The sequence below is a fragment of the Lycium ferocissimum genome, chromosome 11, assembly GCF_029784015.1.
Source record: "Lycium ferocissimum isolate CSIRO_LF1 chromosome 11, AGI_CSIRO_Lferr_CH_V1, whole genome shotgun sequence".
Taxonomy (NCBI): Eukaryota; Viridiplantae; Streptophyta; class Magnoliopsida; order Solanales; family Solanaceae; genus Lycium; species Lycium ferocissimum.
The window spans coordinates 31558600-31581540 of NC_081352.1; the positions used below are offsets into that span (position 1 = coordinate 31558600).

The 22941-nt window shown below is 34.7% G+C and overlaps 1 protein-coding gene and 1 pseudogene across 2 annotated transcripts; both read right to left on the reverse strand.

The window, feature by feature from the left end:
* Positions 1 to 391: 391 nt before the first annotated feature.
* Positions 392 to 3382, reverse strand: LOC132037550 (ankyrin repeat-containing protein ITN1-like). Of its 2 annotated transcripts, none has more exons than XM_059428076.1 (3): positions 3196 to 3382; positions 2063 to 2651; positions 392 to 1474 (listed from the first exon to the last, which is right to left on the reverse strand). In XM_059428076.1, exons 2-3 carry the CDS (start codon positions 2633 to 2635, stop codon positions 638 to 640), a joined length of 1410 nt encoding a protein of 469 aa, XP_059284059.1. In that variant the 5' UTR covers positions 2636 to 2651; positions 3196 to 3382; the 3' UTR covers positions 392 to 637. The 2 variants fall into 2 exon arrangements, with proteins under 2 accessions (XP_059284059.1, XP_059284060.1); XM_059428077.1 differs by having other exon boundaries at positions 3268 to 3347.
* A 10549-nt stretch (positions 3383 to 13931) lies between these two features.
* LOC132038242 (protein NRT1/ PTR FAMILY 4.5-like) overlaps positions 13932 to 22941 on the reverse strand; it is an 18862-nt pseudogene continuing 9852 nt past the window's right edge.

Here is a 22941-nt window from a genome sequence, read left to right on the forward strand (position 1 = left end):
AAAAGTTGAAGGCCTTTTATTCCCTCCGTCCCAAAAAGATTATGCTTTGGGTTTAATTTGGCACATCAGCGGTTAAATAAAGGAAGATTTTAAAATGTGTGTTCCAAAACAAGCCTTAGATATTTCTGTGACTGTAAATCATCTCACAAAGTTAAATTGTTTCTAAATATAGAAATGTGCCAATCTTTTTGGGACAACCTAATAAGGAAAGTAAAACAATCTTTTTGGGATGGAGGAAGTAATATATTTTGGCTTTAGGCCACCAAATTCGTTGAGCCGCCCCTGTTGTTGATTTGTCAATACTGTCTAGTTTCATTTTTGTGATTGAGTAAATAGATGATGAATAGAAAAGAGAACTTGAATTATAATCCCAATAGACCATGTATTCAAAGTGAATGTATTAACTATATGCCCAATGAAGCTAAGAAGTTAGGAAGAAGCTCTGTTTGATTAGCTTTTTTCTTTTTTTCCCAATTAGAAAGCTAACATGGCGAAAGCTGAGAAAGGATACCAATTATTTTGTTTGGACTTGTCTATGCTTCTGAACTCTTTTAACATGTGACAATGAAATGAGATACCCAAAATAAGCATGAATATTTCTTGTAATGGCTTGAGTCCTATATATTAATGAAACATATCAAACATTGACATAATTAATTGAATTTGCAGATTTTTGCGCTGCTGATGATCTTATCTCATGCTTCTTTTTCTGCCATATATGCAACAAACGTATTGTGTTCCCGAGTAGAAGTAGTGCCATTAAGCCACACCATACTGTAATTCCAATTTCAATGACCTGACCAAGTGGTTCACTGTCCTTCTTAGGTGTGAGGATGTAAATGGATATGCCATAAGTGAGTGCTGCAGAGGTTACTGTCAACCACATGATAACCATCAAACCCCACATGAAAAGCCTGAGCGTGAAGGGCAATCCACTTATCAACAGCAAGATTGTGCTGAGAGAAGAGACAAAGGCAATGGTGTTGGCACGAAGGAAACATCGATACGATTTGGCATGATTATAAGCCATTACTGCTTCCCCTGCTTTATGTGAGGGTGTTCCCTGATCATTCAATTTTCCATTTTCTTGCCAAACACCTCCTGGAGGGTTCACTCCAGCTTGGAATGCCATAGTTGCAATAAGTGAGGCCACCACCATTATTGTTTCACGTTTCTTTGGAAAGCCAACGCCCGATGGGGGCTTTTGGGCCTGATTTTCTCCTAAATATGCTGGTGTTGAAGATACTTGAGAATGGTTATTTCCACCAGTGTCATTGGAAATTTTGGTACTATTTTGAATGATGGATACTGAAATATCCTTTGCCCTTAAGCCTCCAGCTTCTCTAAGACACTCTCCAATGGATAGATCATTCATGTCCCTCCGACTCTGTGCTAAAATATCTAATGGTGTATTCCCATTAGCATCCATTGCATTCACATCTATGTGATTGGTCTTTAGCAAGTACTTGGCAGTCTGCAAGATTGGTAAGTGGTTTAGTTACTACAACAACAACAACAAGTCCAGTAGAATCCCACCATGGGTCCTCTGATAGAGTGCAGACGTTAGACCTAACCCCCACCTTGAAAGGTAGGGAAGTGGTTTAGTTACTATTATAAGAAAATGAAATCAATTCTTTTGGCTGAATATACCGATAGCTCTTTAGACACTTCTGATTCATATTTTGGAAAGGTTTCTCCGCGTATTCACAAGCACCAATTACATGTATTAGCTAATCACATAAAATATGTCTCATCCTTTAATTATACACATCAACATCAATTGGAAAATGCATGGGATTTTATGGCTCATTGAGATTAATGTATTTGATTAAAGGCGACCTATTTTAATTAGTTAATCGGTCTACTTAATAGACGCTTGAGAATGCACGCAAAAGTTTTTTCAGAATTTTGAGTTGGAGGTGTCTAATAGGAAAAATTTATCAAATGTTCATGTGCTTAATCGAAACATGACGTAGTTCGAATGTCAAAATGAAATTTACTGATAGGTTTAAGGGGTTGTCGATGTATGCCGCCACTTCTTTTCTAAGGAACAAAGTCATACCTCAATTTGCTTATCAGCAACAGCCAAAAGCAAAATGGCGTGGCCATCACCATCCTTTGCATTCAAGAACTCATGGTCCCATCCAATCTCCATTAGCACCTTCAGAACCTCCAGCTGATTATGCTTCACACATAAATGCAACACGTTTTCTCCATTGATCGTCGTTCCTAGAGCTGCATGAGGCCTGATATGTATTAGTTCTTTGATGACTTCAACTCGACCTTTGATTGCTGCAAGATGTAGAGGATTTCTACCATCGCGATCACAAGCCAGGCACATTTCAGGATTCACCACCAACAACATCTTGACAATTTGCAGGTGCCCTTTGGCTGAAGCTAAGTGAAGAGCAGATGACTTTCGTGAATCTAATTCAGCAGCAAGCTGAGGATTTTGAGCAAGAATTAACCTCACAAACTCAATATGCCCGCGCATCGCTGCTATGTGCAAAGGAGTTTCATTGAAGCAAGTTAAGGTCAGTCTATCAAGAATCAAAGCATCTTGTTGAAGTAATTCTTGTAAAGCTCTCACATCTCCTTCAACTGCAGCTTCATAGAGTCTCTTCTCAGTATCCATCTTCCTCTATCAGATTCTTTAAAAAAAAACAAAATTGGTTAATAAAAGGAGGCAGGCGAACTTCTTCTACGTTGAATACACGAAAATGATCATATGAAAATTCGTCTGATGAAAAGTTCCCTAGCTAGACGATCTTCCATGTGGAGTGAAATGAAAAGTAGCTTATACGACTAGAAAACACATAATTATGAAAGAAAGAAAGGGAAAACCAATTTATAGTAGCTGATATTTTTGTATTTCTTGCATTAAGTCATCGTTGGAAAAATTTTAGACTTGTTTAAATGATATTCAAGACTAATCTTATCTTCTTATGGACAAGAAATAAATAAAAGAAAGAAAAGCAAGAAATTAATTAGTACAACGGCAGATATGACTAGGGATTATTTGACTGAAAATGACCTTTGCTATTAGTACTATCACACCAGCTTCCTCGAAACTATACGGACAAAGAGACAATTCTCGCTCGAAGCTACCAAGAATTTTCTTTGACAACTTTAAGCAAACCGATTTGTGTGTCTGGATAACAAGATATTTATAGACTCTGTTTATGCATGATATACGGTGTCGGTGTTAGTCCCTATAAACCCATTTGAAAAGAAGATTTTGTACTGAAGAAATTTTTATATGCATACGTTTCCAAGGTTTTAGTTTATGTAACACAATTCTTTTGGTATGCGAGATTAGATAACCAAAGATATTCCATGGGTTGAGATATCTAATGATATTAATATTTTACCCACCTTTTATATGGGATAGTAAAGTAATATATCCCACCATTTATTAGAAACGACGGGATAAAATAATATCAGGATTAGCTGATACCCCAAACCAAACATGGATAAGTTAATTTCAAATTTTATTCGAGACTATTATTCTTATCCCTCGTACAAACGGCTTTATACTATACTTATTTTGTCGTTTCAAATATTACTCCACTTTCCTTCTTTTATATTTTCCACAGTAATTTTTTATTGTCAACTTTTTTATTAATTGTTTTTCTACTTCAAATTAATTCCTTACTTATTTAAACTTTGAATCATCGGATTCGGATATGATGTAGAATAAGATAGGAAAGAAAGCAACAAGGGAATTAAGATAAACCCCAAATTAAAAGCAAAAAATAAGATATTCATTACACCCTAATTAGCTAACAATTATAATTAAACCTATATGAAACCCTCAAGTGGATGGTAATCCCCTTGAAAACACTTTTGAATTATCTTGACACAACGAAGAGAGATCTCAATTCTCACAAGTTTAATATCTCACTTAAATTTCCTCTTTATAAGATCGTCAATATTGTACTGATAGCGTCTTTAGAGTATACCGAATCATTAAAGAGGCATGTCCCTTTTGTACTATTGAAAATAAGTATTTATACTTGTTCTATTATTACATACCGATGGCTTAAAAGTCCTTAACTAGGCTTAAAAAAAGGAAAATATCCGAAATTATTAGATACCGTAATCTAACTTCAAAATGTGGAGATATTTTGTTGATTGGAGGCCTCCAACTCGTGAACTGGGAAGACAAACTTGGCCCATCTTCTTCTTTTATGGTTCCAAAGCCTCCAACACGTAATTCATGATTTTTCATGGCCAGATAAGTTGTACACTTTGTTAGGCTTCCCAAGCGCCTCCTCCAAGGTTCATGATAAGCATTTGCAAGTCTTTTAGAACCTTAGCTTGGGACCTTGTGAATTGCTTTGGTGGTTAATTATATGCCGATTAAACATCATGATACCTGCAATAATAAGTCCTTTCATGCCCACTAATACGCTTCTTTAAATTACATCTTGTGCATAAATAATAAATACTCTCTCCGTCCCATTTAAGTTCATTTTAACACTCAAGATTTTAGCCTTTTAAGAAATAACAAAAGACTTTTGAATTTGTGGTCTTAAATTAAAGATGTGTATAATGTATTAAAATATCATTTGAATCTTGTGGTTATAAACTTGTCACGAGGATGTTGGAATTATCAACTTACTAAGATAGAGAAAGAGCACTCTTTCAAAATACGTCACCAAAAATAAAGTAAGACACTTATACACGTGTACAGGTAAGTATTTGCTGAAGAAAACCCCTAGAAATCAAGGGAAGAGGTGTTCTGTGGCAAATTGAAGGAAACATGATTTGTGAGTGTGTACAGGTGCTGTGCTGAAATAGAAATACAGTACACGTGTGTATAAAGAGGCATAACAAATTCAATGACCAATGAGATTGGTCCATGTTTATAGTACAATTGACATTGCTCCTAGTACAATAATTGATAGCAGTGTTTGTACCTCTTTCACGCTTATATATAATAGAAGTGTTTTAATCTTATTTTATTTACGCTTTGAATTTTTAAAATGTTATCTTTTACTTAAAACACAATTAATTTAAATTATAGCTATAAAGAGATATTTAGTTAGATGTATCAAACACAACATTTGGGTCAATGTAATAACATTATTTTGTCATATAAGTGGCATCTATTTTGACATTCATAGCTATTTTACAATAATTTTTCATTTTGTGTAGAATTTATAATTTATTGACACGTGCAATGCACGTACGCTAAAACTAGTATCGCATAAATTAGGACAGAGAGTACTACTTTTTCGAAATTTCACAATTCCTATGTCCAAACGCCCACTAAAATAAAATTGATTCAAGTAAATTCACAGAACAAGTTTTGCTTGTCCCTCACCTTCTTCTAGTTCAGATATGCATAGTTGCAATTGCAATAATTTAGAAAAGCAAAAAGGAGGGAGAAGTACTATTGTGGTAGCTAACATAGGTAAAATTTCTATAAAAAGAAAAGATTGTTAGTGCAATCATATGGAGATTTTTTTTTTTTGGTTTCCCACTCGGAGCCCTACTAAATCCGGACACACGTCGTGTAGATCCCATCAGGGAAAGTGTCCTACCAAGTGTTGGGATTGAAATAATATGGCGTCATACGCACACCGTTTCAATAATCGAAACCTCAAATGATAATCAAGCAACAATGAAAAACTATAAAAAAAAAAGACTTTGATAATATGATATGGTTTTGGTCAATTGACGTGCATATGAAAACTAATATAAAAGAAAATCATAAAACTATTGAGAGAAAAATCTCACCTTAAACAAGACTTCATTCGATGACTATATTGTGGATACTACTGTGTTATTTTGTGTGAAGGAAGAATCCTCAATTTATAGAAATACAAAACTTTTCCTCCAAGAAAAGATACCAAATACAATAGTATCTTTTCCATTTTAAAACCTTTTCCACCAAGAAAGGAGTTCTAATTATTTTTTTCTTAACTATTTACAACCACACAAATATCTAAGGCTTATTTTAGATCATAAATTTCAAAATTTTTTATTTTTTTCTTAAATTCCCAGCCTAGTTAAATGGTGAGAAAGGAGTAGAATTTACATGTCCTTTTCAGCCAGAAGTGATTTTTTTAACAAACCATGTTCCCCCCTTCCCCCCCCCCACAATCAGGGGTTGCTCACTTTATTAGTATTAGTGCTTTAATTTCAACTAAAGGTGAAAAAAGTTCACAATCCATTGCTCTGGTCTTTGTTTATTGAGAAAAAAAAAGTAGGTAATATTCCCGTTTGTTGCTATGGTCTTTTTCTATTGAGTTTTGTCTCAGTCATTCATCAAACACCTTACATGCAAAATATTTATACCACGTAGCTCATATTTTGAGTTTGTTGCACGGTTTAGCCCACATTTGTGTATACACTTTTATACAAGGTTGATACATTATGTATAATGCTTTTCTCCAGATATAATGTTAGTATATAACATTGTATAAACTGAAAATATAGTTACGTGGCGTAATAATTTATGTTGGGCTATATATATATATATTTTTTAAATTCCCCCCCACCCACCCACCCCTCCCAACCCTTTTTTTTATTGAGTTCTGTTTCAGTCATTTCATCAAACACCTTACATGCAAATAGGAGTTACTTTATTAAGTATTAGTGCCTCAGCTTAAGGTAGACAAATTTTCACAATCCATTGCCATGGTCTTTGTTTATTGTGAAAAAACAAAAAATTAAAAGGTAATATTTGCTATGGTCTTTGTTTATTGAGTTTTGTTTCAGTCATTTCATCAAACATCTTTCACGCAAATCATGAGTTGCTTACTTTATTAATTATGAGTGCTTTCGTTTCAAAGGTGAATATTTTTTTCACAATCCATTGCTTTGGTCTTTGTTTATTGAGAATAAGCGAAAGACAGTACTCCCGCTGTCTCAAAATAATAGTCTGTTTGGCCAAGTTTTTAAAATTAACTTATTCTTAAAAGTATTTTTTTTAAAAGTACTTTTCAAAAAGATTTTCGATTTAAAATAGGTTTCAATAATTAATTTAAAAAACACTTTACAAAGAATTAGTGTTTGACCAAACTTTTAAAAGTGTTTTTACAGTATTTTTCTCAAAAGTACTTTTCAAAAAGCGCTGTACAAAGAAAAGTTTATTTTTTTTGAAAATTACTTCGAAAAACTCCCTTGAAGCACTTATTTTCTCCCAAAAGCTACCAAACACCTCACTTTTTTCAAATAAGACTTATCGAAAGAAAAGATTTTGAAAAATGCTCGCCAAACAAAGCATAAGTCTCTTTAGCTTCTTTCACGCCCATTAAGAAAAATAATATATACAGCGTATAGTTTATTGAGCTACCCCTATTTGTTAGATGTTTCTTGAGAATTGAGCATTAGTTAGACGAAGTAGTTCTTTACTAATTTCCTCCATCCGAATTTACAGATCGTATCATTCGACTTTAGCTAAGAAGTAAGAAAGATGAATTTACTTTTGAAATTTGTATTCAAATGTTTTATATAATTGTGTGATCGTAAAATCATTTCATAAAATTAAATTGTTTCTAAATATGTGTTCGACATTTTTTTTACGTACTAAAAAAGAAATGCCATATAAATTGTGACAGTAGTGAGATTTTGAAAACAATTACTTTTGTCTTGGTATTTCTAAAGTTGAAAATTAATTTTAATAATTTTTTTCATCAGTGTTTATTAATTTATTTTTGTTATGAGTAGTGAATATCCCCGTTCTATTGCGATGGTCTTTTCTATATTGAGTTTTGTCTCAGTCATTTCATCAAACAGCTTCCACACAAATCAGGAGTTGCTCACTTTATTAGTATTGATAGTGTTTTGATTTCATCAAAAGGTGATAAATTCACCATTCATTGCCGTGGTCTTTGTTTATTGAGAATAAGAGAAAGAAGGCAATATCCCCGTCGAATTCTTTGTTTATTGAGTTTTCTCTCAGTCATTTCATCGAACAGCTTCCACGCAAATCACGAGTTACTGTAATTTTTCAAAAAATATGCCCTTTTTTGGTAGTGGATTGTGGGAGTGAACTGATTCTCTGTAAAGTATATATATCGAGTGCAGACACGCAGATGCGAATCCAAACATTTAAACTTTGATGTAGCTCAATCTTTTGGCGCTCTTTTAAAAATTATGATTCCTATCTATTATTTATTGTAATTTTTTAATAGTAGATTTTTACAATGATTTGAGGGATGTTTGACTAAGTTTATAAGCCACAAAACCAATTTACAAACACTTTTTAACTTACCTACATATTTGGTAACATCATTTATTTGGTCGAAAAAAGTTATCCTGGATTACTTATCCTGGGATTAGTTATCCCCGAATTAGTTATCCCATCCTCTCAAAGGGATAAAATAACACTACAATCCCGGGATAACTAATCCCGAGATTAGTTATACCGTAATTTTATCCTAACCAAACATGGGATAAACTCATCTCAAATTTAATCTCGAGATTATTTATCTCTTATCCCTTGTACCAAACGAGCCCGGGGTTGATTGGTAGCTGGTTCGAGTTATGCGGGTATTTAGTAATACAAGGATTAGTTATGAAGAAATTTATGTATTATTTTATGTAGGGTTTGGTTATTCATGTATTATCAGTCCACCTTCAATCTTGAGAAAATAATACACAGAGTCCCTCATAACTTATAGGATCTTCTTGGGTTAACGATCATACTGTTGATCGAAGAAAACCAATCGTATACAACAATAACTAATTAATACACAATGAATTAATATGGCAGAATTTAATGAAACTCAATAAATAGGGTAGATTATAGTTATTTCTTTGATTAAAAAAAATGAGGGGAAAATATAAAAAAGGTAAAAAAGAGGAGCTAAAAAGATAAATAAGAATGATGACCATAGAGAGGTGCCACATCACCTTGTTTATACCAAGCTTTATATTATATATTGATTTTTAACATTTAAGCGGTACATTATAAGATTTAAAAAATATTCTGATATATTATAAATTATTTTGTTTTAACATTATAAATTCAAAAATTCCACTTTTTTTAAAAATAAATTCGTGTCTAATTAATTAAATTAAAACACACGAAATAAAGCAGATAAAGAACTTTGAATTTCAATGAGGAAAGGGGCATCAAAGCCATCTTATTCCACCACCTAAACAACTCAATCAGTTAAATTTGTCTATGTATTATTTGAAGTTGCTAGATTTTATTTTTCACTGTATTCTTAAGTCCATTTATACCTTTGTAGTTACCAAATTTGCATTGTATCACCATTGCCATTCTAGGTGTTCCCGCACAATAAGCTCCATGTTGTCAAATTCTCGTAATTAAAGGTTCCAAATCAATTTACCTTTCAACTTTTGATTTTAATAATTTAAAATGATGCACAAATTTGAATTTCATTAGGAATCAAAAACAAATTCGAAATTTTTATCGTAAGTAAAAGCCAACACTCTAACAGGGGCAAAAATATGGAATGAAGCACATCAAGATACAAAATTTATAAAAACATCTTTTGCTGGACAACCAACAATATGTATTGCTCTAGCACACTTTTTAGGAGAGGCAATGACTACAATATTTGGCAGCTAGCAAAGCAACTAATTTTCCAACTTTCAAACAACTGAATCAAGTATATAAAAATACTAATTTAGCAAATACTGTTGAAATTATTATTCAAAGTGGGAGGAAACCAAATGTGCAAGTCACGTGCATTTTTTCATCCGAATGCATCGTTAGGGTTAGTCTTGTTTTTGCACAATTTTTTTAGCGTTAGTACTAAATTCTTGAACAGATAAATAAGAGGAAAATTAAAGTTCAGTTTATTAGTGAGTGAGTGAGTGAGTGAGTGAAAGAGAGAGTAATAGGCAATAGCTAATCTAAAGGTACATCCGCGCATAGCACTTGCATGTTCTTTTAATCATGCATTCATTATATGTACAGTACCAGTGGCGTACGCAGGATTTTCCGTAAGCAGTGTCGACATTTAAAGAGGAAAACATACAAACAAAATGGAGAGAATAATAAATAATTTTTTCAATCCTAGGTTATAATTCAGTTCCAGATTGCTTTTAAGGAACTTAATGTGCAGGGCTTATCTTGAAACGAATGTAGTTGACCGGTTTTGTATCATGGCCACTATGAGAAGTGTTGTGACGTTTCGAACCCAACGGTGCTCTTTTTCAGCACAAAGGGTTGAGCACTTATAAATTATTTAAAAATGAATGCATGATTAAAAGAAGATGCACGCGCTATGCATGATAAGGTATACCAAGGGAAATAAGGTACAAGGGAAGCCTTTAAGTTGGACAAGTGGATCGCATCATACACTTTTCCATTTTTTAGCACGGGCGTTGCTATTTTTTCATTTTCTTGTAAATAAATTTTATTGACACGGGTTGTGTGTGTCCTACACAACTAGCTTCTAAAATATGTATAGAGACACAATTTTTATCATTTATTATTTAAATAAATTTTCCATTTATTATTTAAATAAAAAAATAATTGTCTCTATGCATATTTTAAACTAGAATACAGAAAATGATGCTGATAAAAATTTATTTACAAGAAAATGAAAAAATAGCAACGCCCTTGCTAAAAAATGGCAAAGTGTATGATGGCGATTCACTTGTCCAACTTAAAGACTTCCGTTGTACCTTATTTCCCTTGGTATACTTTATCATGTACAATCAAAAGACGGCACAATGTGAACCACAATCACTGGAAATCACTGATATTAAAGGCAAGATTGTGGTTTGTGATGATGATAAAGGGCCTGCAATTTATCAAGGCCAAGCGGTAAAGGATGAGGGGTGGAGTCGCCGTGATTCTTGTCATTTCAAAAGTCCTCCGCGATATCAGTACTTTTGAAGTTGCTAACGTCCTTCCAGCAACTAATTTGGGTTATGCTGAAGAAGAAAAGATAAAAGCCTGCATAAACTCATCCTCCACGGCTAAGGTGGGGATCCATTTCAAAGGAACAGAGATGGGGTTTAAAAATGCACCATCTGTAGCATCTTTTTTCCTCTGGGGTCTCAACCTTTGTAAGTCCAGGCATACTAAAGCTTGGTATAATCGGCCCTGGATTGAATATTCTCGCTACATGCTTGGCCTTTCTTCTTGGAGTATATAAATTCGACATGTTACATCATCTCATGCATCTAAATTTCTTGCCCCCACCTAAGCGACATTGCGGTTTTGTTCAAAAGCATGCACCCTGATTGGTCACCAGCTGCAATTAAATCCACAATTATGACTCCAACATCTAGCCGCAAGGGTCAGCCCATCCTTGATGAAAGGAAACTTCCTGTTGATGTATTTGGTCTTGGCCTGTAAAACCATCAAAAGCAAGAAATTCGGGGCTTATTTATGATATCCAACACGTACGTAAACTACAGTCAATACTGCTAGAGACGGTGCGTCCACCAAACAATATATAAGGGACCTGGTTGAATACCAGTTCCCTGATGTAGTGCAGTAGTAAATAATAGGATATTACCGTGGAAAACTCCTTGCTCAAGGGATTAAAAACCACGACCTACCATGTAGGATTTCAACTCCACTTCCAGCAATCAGCCAACTACAACTCTTGCAATCTAGGAATTAACTCTTATAATACACCCTATTGCAAGCAACTCTTGACTATCTCTAGCCAAGCGAACTAATACACCTAGACTAACTCTAGCCTAGTGTACCACTCAAAGGCACCCTTTGAGAATTCAATACCGTGACTAACTCTAGCCACTCACACACTAATACACTTAGACTAACTCTAGCCTAGTGTACCACTCAAAAGCTTGAGGAAATAAACTTCCTACAAGCAACTTTTGAGACTTTGAGAAACCTACAAATAGCTTCCTTTAGAGAAAAGTAGGTTTACAAGTTTAAGAACAAAAGAATAGAAATTTAACACTTCCTAGGACTTAACACAGCTTCAGTTGTGGAAGAATAGGTCCTTGGATTTGTTGAAACTTTGTTCTTGAACACACCTTGATGTGTGAAGACTTGCACTTTTAGATCTGAACAATTTTTGAATTTTGCAAGAATCATATCTTCACTTTAGCAAGATGTTTGAATATGAGAAAGAGTGAAGATGACAACCCATAAAGCAACTCTGCTGCTATACGCTACTCTGTTGTACTGCTACAGTGGCAGCAGCTTTACAACTATAAAGTTAACTGTATGAACATTTCAGGAGACCTGGTCTTTCTATCAGCGTAACTGGTTCCTCAAGTAGGTTTGTCACGTCGTCAAAACACCAAACCACAGGATAGCATGGCTTATCAAATACTTGTGTCGCCTTGGCTACACGAAAAAGGAGATTGTGTGCATTGTACATCAAGGTGTCAATTGCGCGTTACTATCGAGCATATATGAGGTGGAGCTGCACTATCTTCTTTCTCCATTATACTTGGATCAAAGAATAAAAATATACAAAGATAGTTAAAAATGTTGGTGATGCAAACTCCACTTATGTTATTAGCATCCCTCAAATTAATTCTAGGAGTTCATACGGTGGTTGAGCCTATCAAGATTGTCTTCACCAAGATGAACCAACAAGCCAAATATATGATATCCTTCAACCGAACATGTGAAATTTCTGGGCGTTTTGTCCTGAGATCGATATCATGGATTTCTAGAAGCATGTTGTTAGGACTCCAATTACTATCAAATTAAAATGAATATTTTCCAATCAGAGTCACTAGAAATTCCACTTGGGCTTTGTATATCCCTCCACACTCTGCAGCTTGATTTATTTCATTGTATTTTTAGTTATCTTGGAGTTGGAATAGTAGCCATAGATTCATGCCATTTTTACTAGCCCTTCTTATTTGTTCTCCCACCGATTTCATTGTCTGCCATGATTGCCATCTCAAGTATTGATTTTACTTAAAATCTTGCTCAAGCAGTTTTTGCACAAAATTATTTTATTTAGGATAATATGTGCATAATGTTAGTACTAAATTTAATATAAATGATTTGAACAAATAAATAGGAGGAGAAATCAAAGTCAGTTGATGGCTATAATCTATTTACTAATGAGAGAGATTTACAGAGTTAATAATTAACTAATAACTAATTCCAAAGTATATGTGCATAGTGCGTGCATCTTTTTTTTTAATAGCGCGTGCATCTTGATTTAATCATCACAGACTTTTTTTTTTTTTTTTTTAAAAAAAGTCTTCGGATTTAATGGTTGAGTTTGTTAAATAATTTGATTTATTTAAGTAAGTAATTATGGCAAAATAATCAGAGCAAAGTAAACAAATTGTTTACTTAGTTCAAAATTAGGAAACAATCCAAATGCCTTTAATTTCTTTGTAGCCTTGCTTAGACAAGACCGTCCTCTTTCTCCATTTCTTTCAATGTATATATAAGTCAAAAATTCCTTTTTGTATATCTATAATAAAACTTGAACATCTCGACAAAATATTTGACTTCGCCACTGCCTACCATTAGCAAATCATCTTAAATTTGCCATTGCCATTAGAGGAGAGCTCCAACACAAAATGGTTGAGCTCCACGTGTCTAAATTGTTCGACAAAGATGTCAAATTTACCCCTAAACTTTTTACTGTTTTTAAAATTACCTTCCGATTGGAGTTCCATTTGGAATCAAAGGCTAGACATTTTCTTAACGGCGAAAATAAAATTAGACCCAAGTACTAACAGAGGGTAAAGTTACTCAAGCTTGAATTGTACAAGGCAAATTTAATTCTTTTTCCCTACGAGAGATGCAATTCACCAAATATGGAATGGAGAAAATCAAGATATAAAATAGAAACATCTTTTGCTAGACAACCAACATTAATATTGCTCTAACACACTTCAATTATTGAAGCTAGCATAGCAACTAATCTTTCAACTTTGAAACAACTGAATTCTCAAGTACATAAAAATAAAAACTAATTTCCTTGCTAATTTAGCAAATACAAACACAACTTTAAATCTTCATCAAGATCAGTATATCACTAATTTTCCATTTGTGACTTGTTCATCTGATCTTTTAAAGCATGTACTCTACTATCATCTTGATCACCAACACTTTTTTGTACCCTGTACTTATACTTACTAGCAACAATCAAATAAATCCCAAAATTCAACACGCACAACACAGCCAACAACAAGTAGAATAGATTCAAATGGTTCCTATTAAAATTATTCCCAGCTAGCCAACCTCCACTATTTGTAACTTTTTTAGTTGCCTTGTTCACAACCTTGACAATAATTGAACTCAAGAAGTACCCTATTGACATTGAAGTCCAAAGGAAACAAAATGACACTGATTTCAATTCCTTTGGTGCTTGTGAATAAAAGAATTCAAGAAGTCCCACACAATTGAGCATGTCTGCAATACCAAAGATGAAGAATTGAATTGAAAGCCAGAACACACTAATAGGCAATGGCTGCAACATTGGGATCGCGTCGAGCATGTTGTTATCTCGCGCCAACCTGTTTGCGCTTAACTTCTAAGATGGATGCTGCTGTCATATATAAAGCGGAGAGGACTAAGCCAATCCCAACCCGTTGTAAGTATGTTATGCCTATGGATAGAGGTGACAAAAATTATCCCATAAAACCATGACATGTTCAAGTTTGGACGGATTAATGACCCGTCTATTTATTAATTCAATCTATTTTGATCCGTCCAATTTAGCTTATCTAAAAGTTGGCTATCAATGTAGCTCAAATTTGATCGTTGAGAAACCAGCAGAAGTGCATAGATACCCGAATTTGAGATTACTATTTAAACCATACCCATAATGCGCAAAAATTTGCAAGTCTATCTACTTCGAAACAACTGCAGACATGCGGTGTCACTATAACTTCAAACAAAATGTCTAAAGCTTTATTTAGCTAAAGTTTAGTCAATTTTTCGTATACCTGAAGTTCATCCATTTTTGCCTGAACTTCAGCCATTATTGTCTAAACTTCAAGCAAAAATGTATGAACTTCAGTCATATGTAACTGTAGACACTTTTGTCTATAAAGTCTAATTTCAAACATATCGCACGTCTAAAGTTGTTCCGAAGTGAGTAGACATGCAAAAGCTTTTTAAAAAGTGGGTACAGGTTAATAGTAATATCCCAATAAGATACCCCGTGAATTTTTTTTTTTTTTTTTGACAAATCTTGTCAATTTTTTTAAAATTCTTTCTTAAATGTCATATGAGGCCACAATTATGAAAAAAATGTTTTATTAGGTAATGAAATAAATAATAAGAAAATAAACATATGTGTTAAAACTTGGTAAGAGTTGGGCGGGCTAGGTTATGACACATTTTTTTTCCCATTTTGACCAAATCATTTCAGCCCAAGTAACCTTTGTTGGCGGGTCGGGTTAATCACCCACTTAACTCAACCAGGTTTGGAGAATCTGACAGACAACTGGCAGCATTTTTGAAGGATTCTAGCAACATATAGCTACGACTTATGTTTAACTTTAACAGGAACTTGGAAAATCTATATGTGGTGGCAAGACTCTGTGTTGCTCAGATCTTCTGAAAAATGTTGTCAAACCCATGTTTGATCCTCCAAAAGCGGTAACTTTTAGAAATTCCTAGACATATTAGGCGACATTTTTGAAAGATAAGAGCTACATAGCTAAGACTTATGTTTAACCTTCACAAGAACCTTTATGTTGTTGAATCCACTCAATTAGTGTTGTACTAATACTTATGTTAAAATAATTTCACAAATACAGGAAAATCTACTGTGATGAATACTTGCTTCCCTTAATAACAAATATCCTATACCATGGTAATCCAACACAAAATATTATTGCACCTGTGAAGTTGAGAAGATATTCAAGCCAATTCCTACTCAAAAGCGGAAAGAAATAAAAGGAAACTTTTTTCTTTGTTGGTTTTCGAGTGTTATTGGGATTTAGATCCTTTCTAGGAAGGGATTAGACCTAGTAGTATAAATACATGCTAGCTAGGATTTATTTTGGACAGAACATAGAACCTAAGAGTATTCAATCTTGTAACTTACTTTCTCCCTTGATATTAATAAAAGTGCCGGTCGTTCTCCATGGACTAGGATCACATCGATCCGAACCACGTTAATTACTGTGCTTTTATCGTTTTCGCGCTAACAATTGGTATCAAGAGCCTATAGGTCGTGAGATCTAGGAGACAAGGAGACTATGGCATCTATGAAGTTTGAGGTAGTGAATTTTGATGGGTGAAGTAATAACTTCAACATTTGGAAGATCAAGATCATGGCGTTGTTACGGAGAGAAGGATCAGTCTATGCCTTGGACAACTCGTATCCCAAAAATACCAAAGAGGCCGAAAAGCAGAAGATTGAGATGGATGCGTTTAGTGCAATTCAATTATCCTTATCAGACAACGTGTTATGTGAAGTTAGTACCGAGAAAACAGCTGCGGGTTTTGTGGAAGAAACTTGAAGATCTCTACTAGAAAAAATCAACAACAACTAGAATGTTGTTAAGCGGCGTTTACACACCTTCAAGATGAAGGAGTGCAGCTTTACGGGATCATCTTGACGGCTTTTAATAAATTGGCTATGGGTCTTACTCATGAAAATATTAAAGTGGGAGATGAAGAACTAGCGTGCACTCTATTATTTTCATTATCATCGGCGTACAAAGATGTAGTTAATTCAATGACGTACGATGAGAGAGGCATCACGTTACGGATGGTAAGACATGCATTGAATTCGGATGAATTAAGAAACCATATCAACAATGATGAGAAAGAGGACCATGGTGAGGGTTTGACAGTTAGAGGTCACTCGAGCCAAAGAGGAAGAGGCAAATAAGTAGCTAGGTCAAAGTCTAGGAAAAGGGTGAATAGAAAGGATGCTAAATGTTAGAGTTGTCAACAGAAGGGTCACGTTGAGAGGGATTGCCCGAATAAGAAGATTGATAAAACAACAACCAGTGCGTCTACGGTTCAGGTAGCTCAGACGTCTGGAGAAGATTATGTGCTAAGCCTTGTGAGATGACATTCGGACACGCGAGTGGATTTTAGATTCAGCTTGTACCTTTCATATGTTCTTTGAAAGATTAGTTTACTAGCTACGAGCGGACGAGTGGGACGTACTTATGGGTAAAGCAAGATGTGAAATAGCGAGGCATTGGTTCGGCCCGTATACGATTGTCATGACGGCATCATAAGAACATTATCTAATGTTCGACATGTTCCTGATATGAAAAAGAATCTGATCTCTCTTGGTACTTTTGATAAGCTAGGATATAAGCATGCGGCTGAAGGTGGAATCTGCAAGGTGACCAAGGCTTCTCTGGTGATGTAAAGGTCAAACTGGAGGGTGGTCTTTATGTACTTATGGGCAACACCATTTCTGAGTGCTGCCCGAATCTTTGCAACCTCACGCTATCGGATGATGACAACGCTAAGATGTGGCATATGAGATTAGGTCATATGAGCGAGAGGGGGTTGGCAATTTTGAGCAACCGAAAACTTTTGAAAGGTGAGAAGATTAGTACACTTGATTTTTGTGAGCATTGTGTCCTTGGAAAGCAGAAACGGGTCAGCTTTAGCACAACCAAGCATAAAATCGAAGGCGTACTTGACTACATTCATTCATATTTATAGGGTCCATCTCAGGTTCCATCCAAAGGTGGAAATAGGTATCTTCTTACTTTCATTGATGATTTTTCACTCAAGGCTTGGGTATACTTCTTAAAGGCTAAAAGTGATGTCTTTAAGAATTTCAAAAACTGGAAGACATTAATTGAAAATTAGTGTGGCAAAAAGATTTAGTGTCTTCGAACAGATAATGGCTTGGTGTTTTGCAATGAAGAGTTTGACAATTTTTGTAAGATTCATGGTGTATTAAGACATAGAACTGTTAGGCATACATCACAATAGAATGGAGTAGCTGAAAGGATGAACCACACTCTTCTTGAGAAAGCACGATGTATACTCTAATGCCGAAGGTGCCTAAGGAGTTAAAGGGCGAACAGTAAAAATACCGTTTGTTATGTTATTAATCGTTCTCCAGCGTCGGCAATTAACTTCAAAACTCCAAATGAATAGGTAAACCTTTTGATTACTCGTACTTAATAATCTTTGGATGTCCCACATAGTATCATGTAAGTGATGGAAAACTAGAACCTAGAGCTCAAAAAGGTTTATTTATAGGATATGCTAAAGGGGTAAAAGGATATAGAATATGGAGTTTAGATCCTCTTAAGTTTGTAATCGGAGAGATGTTACTTTTGATGAGGCCTCATGCTTGATCTGGAAAGACTTCTACTGAGTTTGCAGGACAGAAAGTTCTTACAACAGAAACGGTGGAGGAAAATATGAACCTCACCGAGCAGGAGGATCAAGTGACTCAGGTGGAGTCATATAATGAAAAATCTCACACAGTAGTACCCGAAGGTGAACCATATAGTACAGCTACTAGAAGGGACAAACGAACTCCGAAGCCTAATACAAAATATTATCCTCAGCCTTAGCAAGCTAATCTTGTGGCCTATGTATTAGCTCGCAAGGAGAAAATAAAGGATCTGGAACCCTCAAGCTATACAGAAGCTACTATGTGTGGTGAAGCTGATCAATGTGTTTAGCCATGACCGAAGAGATGGAGTCTCTGCACAAGAACCAGACATAGTATTTGGTGAGTCTACCGAAGGAGAAGAGAATTATTGGTTGCAAATGGTTCTTCGTAAAAAAAGGATGGCATTCTGGGTGTAGAAGATGCTACATACAAAGTAAGATGGGTTGCTAAGGGCTTTTGTCAGAAGGAGGGAATCGACTGCAATGAGATTTTCACTAGTCGTGAAGCATAGCTCAATTCGTTTGTTACTAGCTTTGGTTGCCCATTATGACTTGAAGCTTCATAAGCTTGATGTCAAGACTGCATTCTTATATGGTGAAGTTGAAGAGGTGATCTTCATGAATCAGCCCGAGGGTTTCCTTATTGAAGGAAAAGAAGACCAGGTTTGCCAATTGAAGAAATCTTTGTATGGTTTAAAACAATCACCACGACAGTGGTACAAGAGATTTGATACGTTCATAATTACTAAAGGTTTCTCGAGAAGTGCATTTGATAGTTGCGTGTATCATATGACGGTATCTAGTAATTCAAATATTTATTTACTGTTATATGTTGATGTTATGCTTATTGCTGCTAATAGTACGACGGAGATAAATGATTTGAAGAAACTGCTAAGTAAAGAGTTTGACATGAAAGATTTAGATGAAGCTAAGAAAATCCTTGGAATGGAGATTCACAGGAAGAACGGTGAGGTACATCTCTCACAGAAGAAGTATCTTGAGAAGGTAATTTAGAGGTTTGGCATGAATAAATGTAAACCCGTTACTTTACCGTTAGTACAACATTTCAGACTTTCTTCTTTGATGGCACCGCAATCAAAGGAAGAGGTGGAGTACATGTCAAAAGTTCCTTATTCTAGTGCAGTTGGTAGCATTGTGTATGCTATGGTTTGCACTCGGCCTGATAGTGCTCAAGCAGTGAGTGTGGTAAGTCGATTTATGTCTAATCCGGGTAAGACACATTAGGAAGCAATTAAGTGGATATTGAGATATCTTAAAGGTTCTTCGAATGTTGGTCTAACTTTTTGTAGGATGAGAAATGAAGGCTTCTCGGCCCTTGGTTATGTGGATTACGATTTTTGCGGGTGATCTTGATAGAAGGATATCAACAACCCGCCATCTTTACTTTCTTGGAGTAGTTCCATAAGTTGGAAGGCAACTCTCCAGTCTATAGTTACTTTGTCCACAACAGAAGCTGAATATATGGCATTAGCAGAAGTAGTAAAAGAGGCTATATAGTTGAAAGGTTTGGTATCAGAATTCAGTAGGGTTCAACATGAACCAACTCTAAAATGTGATTGCCAGAGTGCTATTCACTTGATAAAAAATCAGAGATTTCATGATCGCGCCAAACACGTTGATATCAGATTCCATTTTATTCGTGATGTTGTTGAACAAGGCACAATTAAGGTCTTGAAGGTTGACACAAAGGACAACGTAGCGGATATGTTGACCAAGGTGGTTCTTCTGGTATAGTTCAGTCATTGTATGTATTTGGCAGGAGTTCGCATCAACTGATGCATCAGGATGGAGAACAGCAGGGCAAGGTAGAGCTACTAGTATGTACAAGGTTTCGGTTAGTGTCTCTTGTTTCCTACACGGAGTTATAAGCTCACATAGGCTTAGACATTGGACTGAATGACGTTCATATGGAAGCTTGAAATTCATCTCAAGGTGGACATTGTGAAGTTGAGAAGATATTTCGAGCCAATTCCTACTCAAAAGCGGAAAGAAATAAAAGGAAACTTTTTTCTTTGTTGGTTTTCGAGTGTTATTAGGATTTAAATACTTTCTAGGAAAGGATGAGACCTAGTAGTATAAATACATGCTAGCTAGGATTTATTTAGGACAGAACATAGAACCTAAGAGTATTCAATCTTGTAACTTACTTTCTCCCTTGATATTAATAAAAGTGCCGGCCGTTCTCCGTGGACTAGGATCACATCGATTCGAACCACGTTAATTACTGTGTTTTTATTGTTTCCGCGCTAACTACACCAAACAACATAGCCAATGTGCTCACAAAAAATCCCCAATTCTATCCTTTATGTTCTTGAATCCACACAATAAATGTTGTACTAATTGAACCACCAATGCATATTGCTAATAACAACCAATTGAATATATTAACTTGACATTTGAATTGCTTCTTTCTTTTCTTTTTCATCAAATTGATCAGCACCATGTGAAGGCAATGTTGCTTTAACTCCTGTTGAGCCAAGTGCTACTAAAAAAAGAGCAATAAATAAAAGGACTGCAGTTTTTCCATCAAAACTTTCTCACATGTTGAAGTTGGATCAAGAATGTTGCAAATTTGTGGCTTGTATTTAGGAAAGTGAGCTTGAAATGTTAGCAGTCCTAATCCCTGTCAATTAGTGGGGATTCATCAGTGTAACATTTCCATAATATAAAGGTATAAGCGATGTTGCTCGGATTCTCGGAAAAATATGCCGCACCCCTAGTGGATCTTTCAAAAATGTCCGAGCAACATAGGATATAAGTGTTTACTTTTTAGATTATAAGGAGTGTATCTATATCTGAATCATATTAAAGGGGTGTTTGACGTAATTTATCAGAAGATAATTAGATGTCATTCACAAATGATATGTAGAGCAAAAAACACAACATAAATCTGTACATGTCTTGTTCTGGAATAGTTAACATGATACAATATTATCCATTCAATTTTTGCTATTCTTACAAAATGAACCTAAGATAGCAGAGGCGGATCTAGGATTTAATTTTTATCAGTGCAACATTTAAGATTCTTATCATTGAACCCACTGTATCTACTACTGCATGTAAAATTATGTTTTGCATCGAAGTACTGATTTCAAATGAACCTAATATTGAAATCTTTGCTCTACCTCTACATGTTAGGTACCAGTTTTATCAAGTTATCAATTGATGTTAATCATAAAAAATTATCTTTAATTACCCAATAACTAGTATGATTATATAAATACTTTTTACACCATCCAGGCATAGAACTTAAAAACTCAGTTTGGTAAATATTAAGATATGCAGTACATACCAAGAACTCAATCCAACATGAAATAAGAACAGCTTTGAATCTGCCAATATAAGTGTCTGCTAGGATGGCCATAAGGACAGTAAGAATATAACTGGTTCCTGAATAATTTGTAAATTGAGTTGCTGCATTAGCTACATCACAATGCATCACTCCATTGAAATAAGTCGCCAAGGTTACTTCTATCACAAATGATGCCAAGTTCTCACAAGCAAATGTACCTATAAATATTCAATATATAGTACACAAAACTTTAATGAATGAATTAAGGTGTGAAGGGTCTAAAAGAATGTAACTTGAAAATATAACGGCATTGGTATTTTAGATCATAATGGTGATGCCTTTAGATCCCCTATATGAATATTCTTGATGAGAATATTACATAGAGAAAGAAAAATTAGAATTGATGAGAAATTAGAAAAAACTATTTAATTTAATGAGGGAAAAATTTATGATTATGTAATCGTTCAACCATGCAACCTCGACTCAATTAAAAAATATTAAAATTTGAAATTTCTTATTAATAACAAATATATAAATTATATATATAATAATATAGTAATTTCTATTTTTTGGGGCCCTTAATAACTGGGGCCTAAGGCAAAGGCCTTAGTTGCCTTACCTTAGAGCCGCTCCTGATCAACAATACACATAATAACACAACAGAGAAATTTCTCTGCATCAAACCCTCTCCTCTTACCAACCAACAAGGGAAAAAACTTCTAAATATGGATGAAAAAGAAAAGAGAAGAGGGCGGAATTCAAAAAGATCTGCAAATATGGTTAATTTCAATATTTGAGAAGTCCAATATCTAGGCTCTGTAGCATAATCGTCTAGAAAATACAATGTAATGTTTTGGATTTATGACTTACATTTGTTAAATATCCTTTTAGTCTAAGACAATGCGAATTCATAAGGAAACTAAATCAGTGTACGATCAAACACAGAAATTCTCTTGTTCATTTTTTAATGGCAGAATGGTCTAGGTCCCCCCTGAACTTGTCGATTTTTGTTCAGTGTACACCTAAACTTTACGTTGGCCTAATTACTCCTAATTAATGAGAAGCTTTTATAATTCAAAGGCAAATATACCTCGCTCCAAGTGTCATGGGATACCACTTCATTGATTTTTTATTAAACGAGTATATATAGATAATAAACAAAATAAAAATAGTGGATATAAATATAAAAATGACATTATTTGTTATTATAGTGATCTCTCTATCTCTACGAGTAGGGTAAGGTCCCAAAAACGCTATCCTCTTTGCACTCCATCATGGACACTTGTGGGATTCTGTTGATATGTTGTTGTTGTTGTTATTCTGTTTCAATTCTTGGAATGCTAATACTATTTATGAAAAATCTTACGAACGAGATGCTAATACTTTGACATATTTA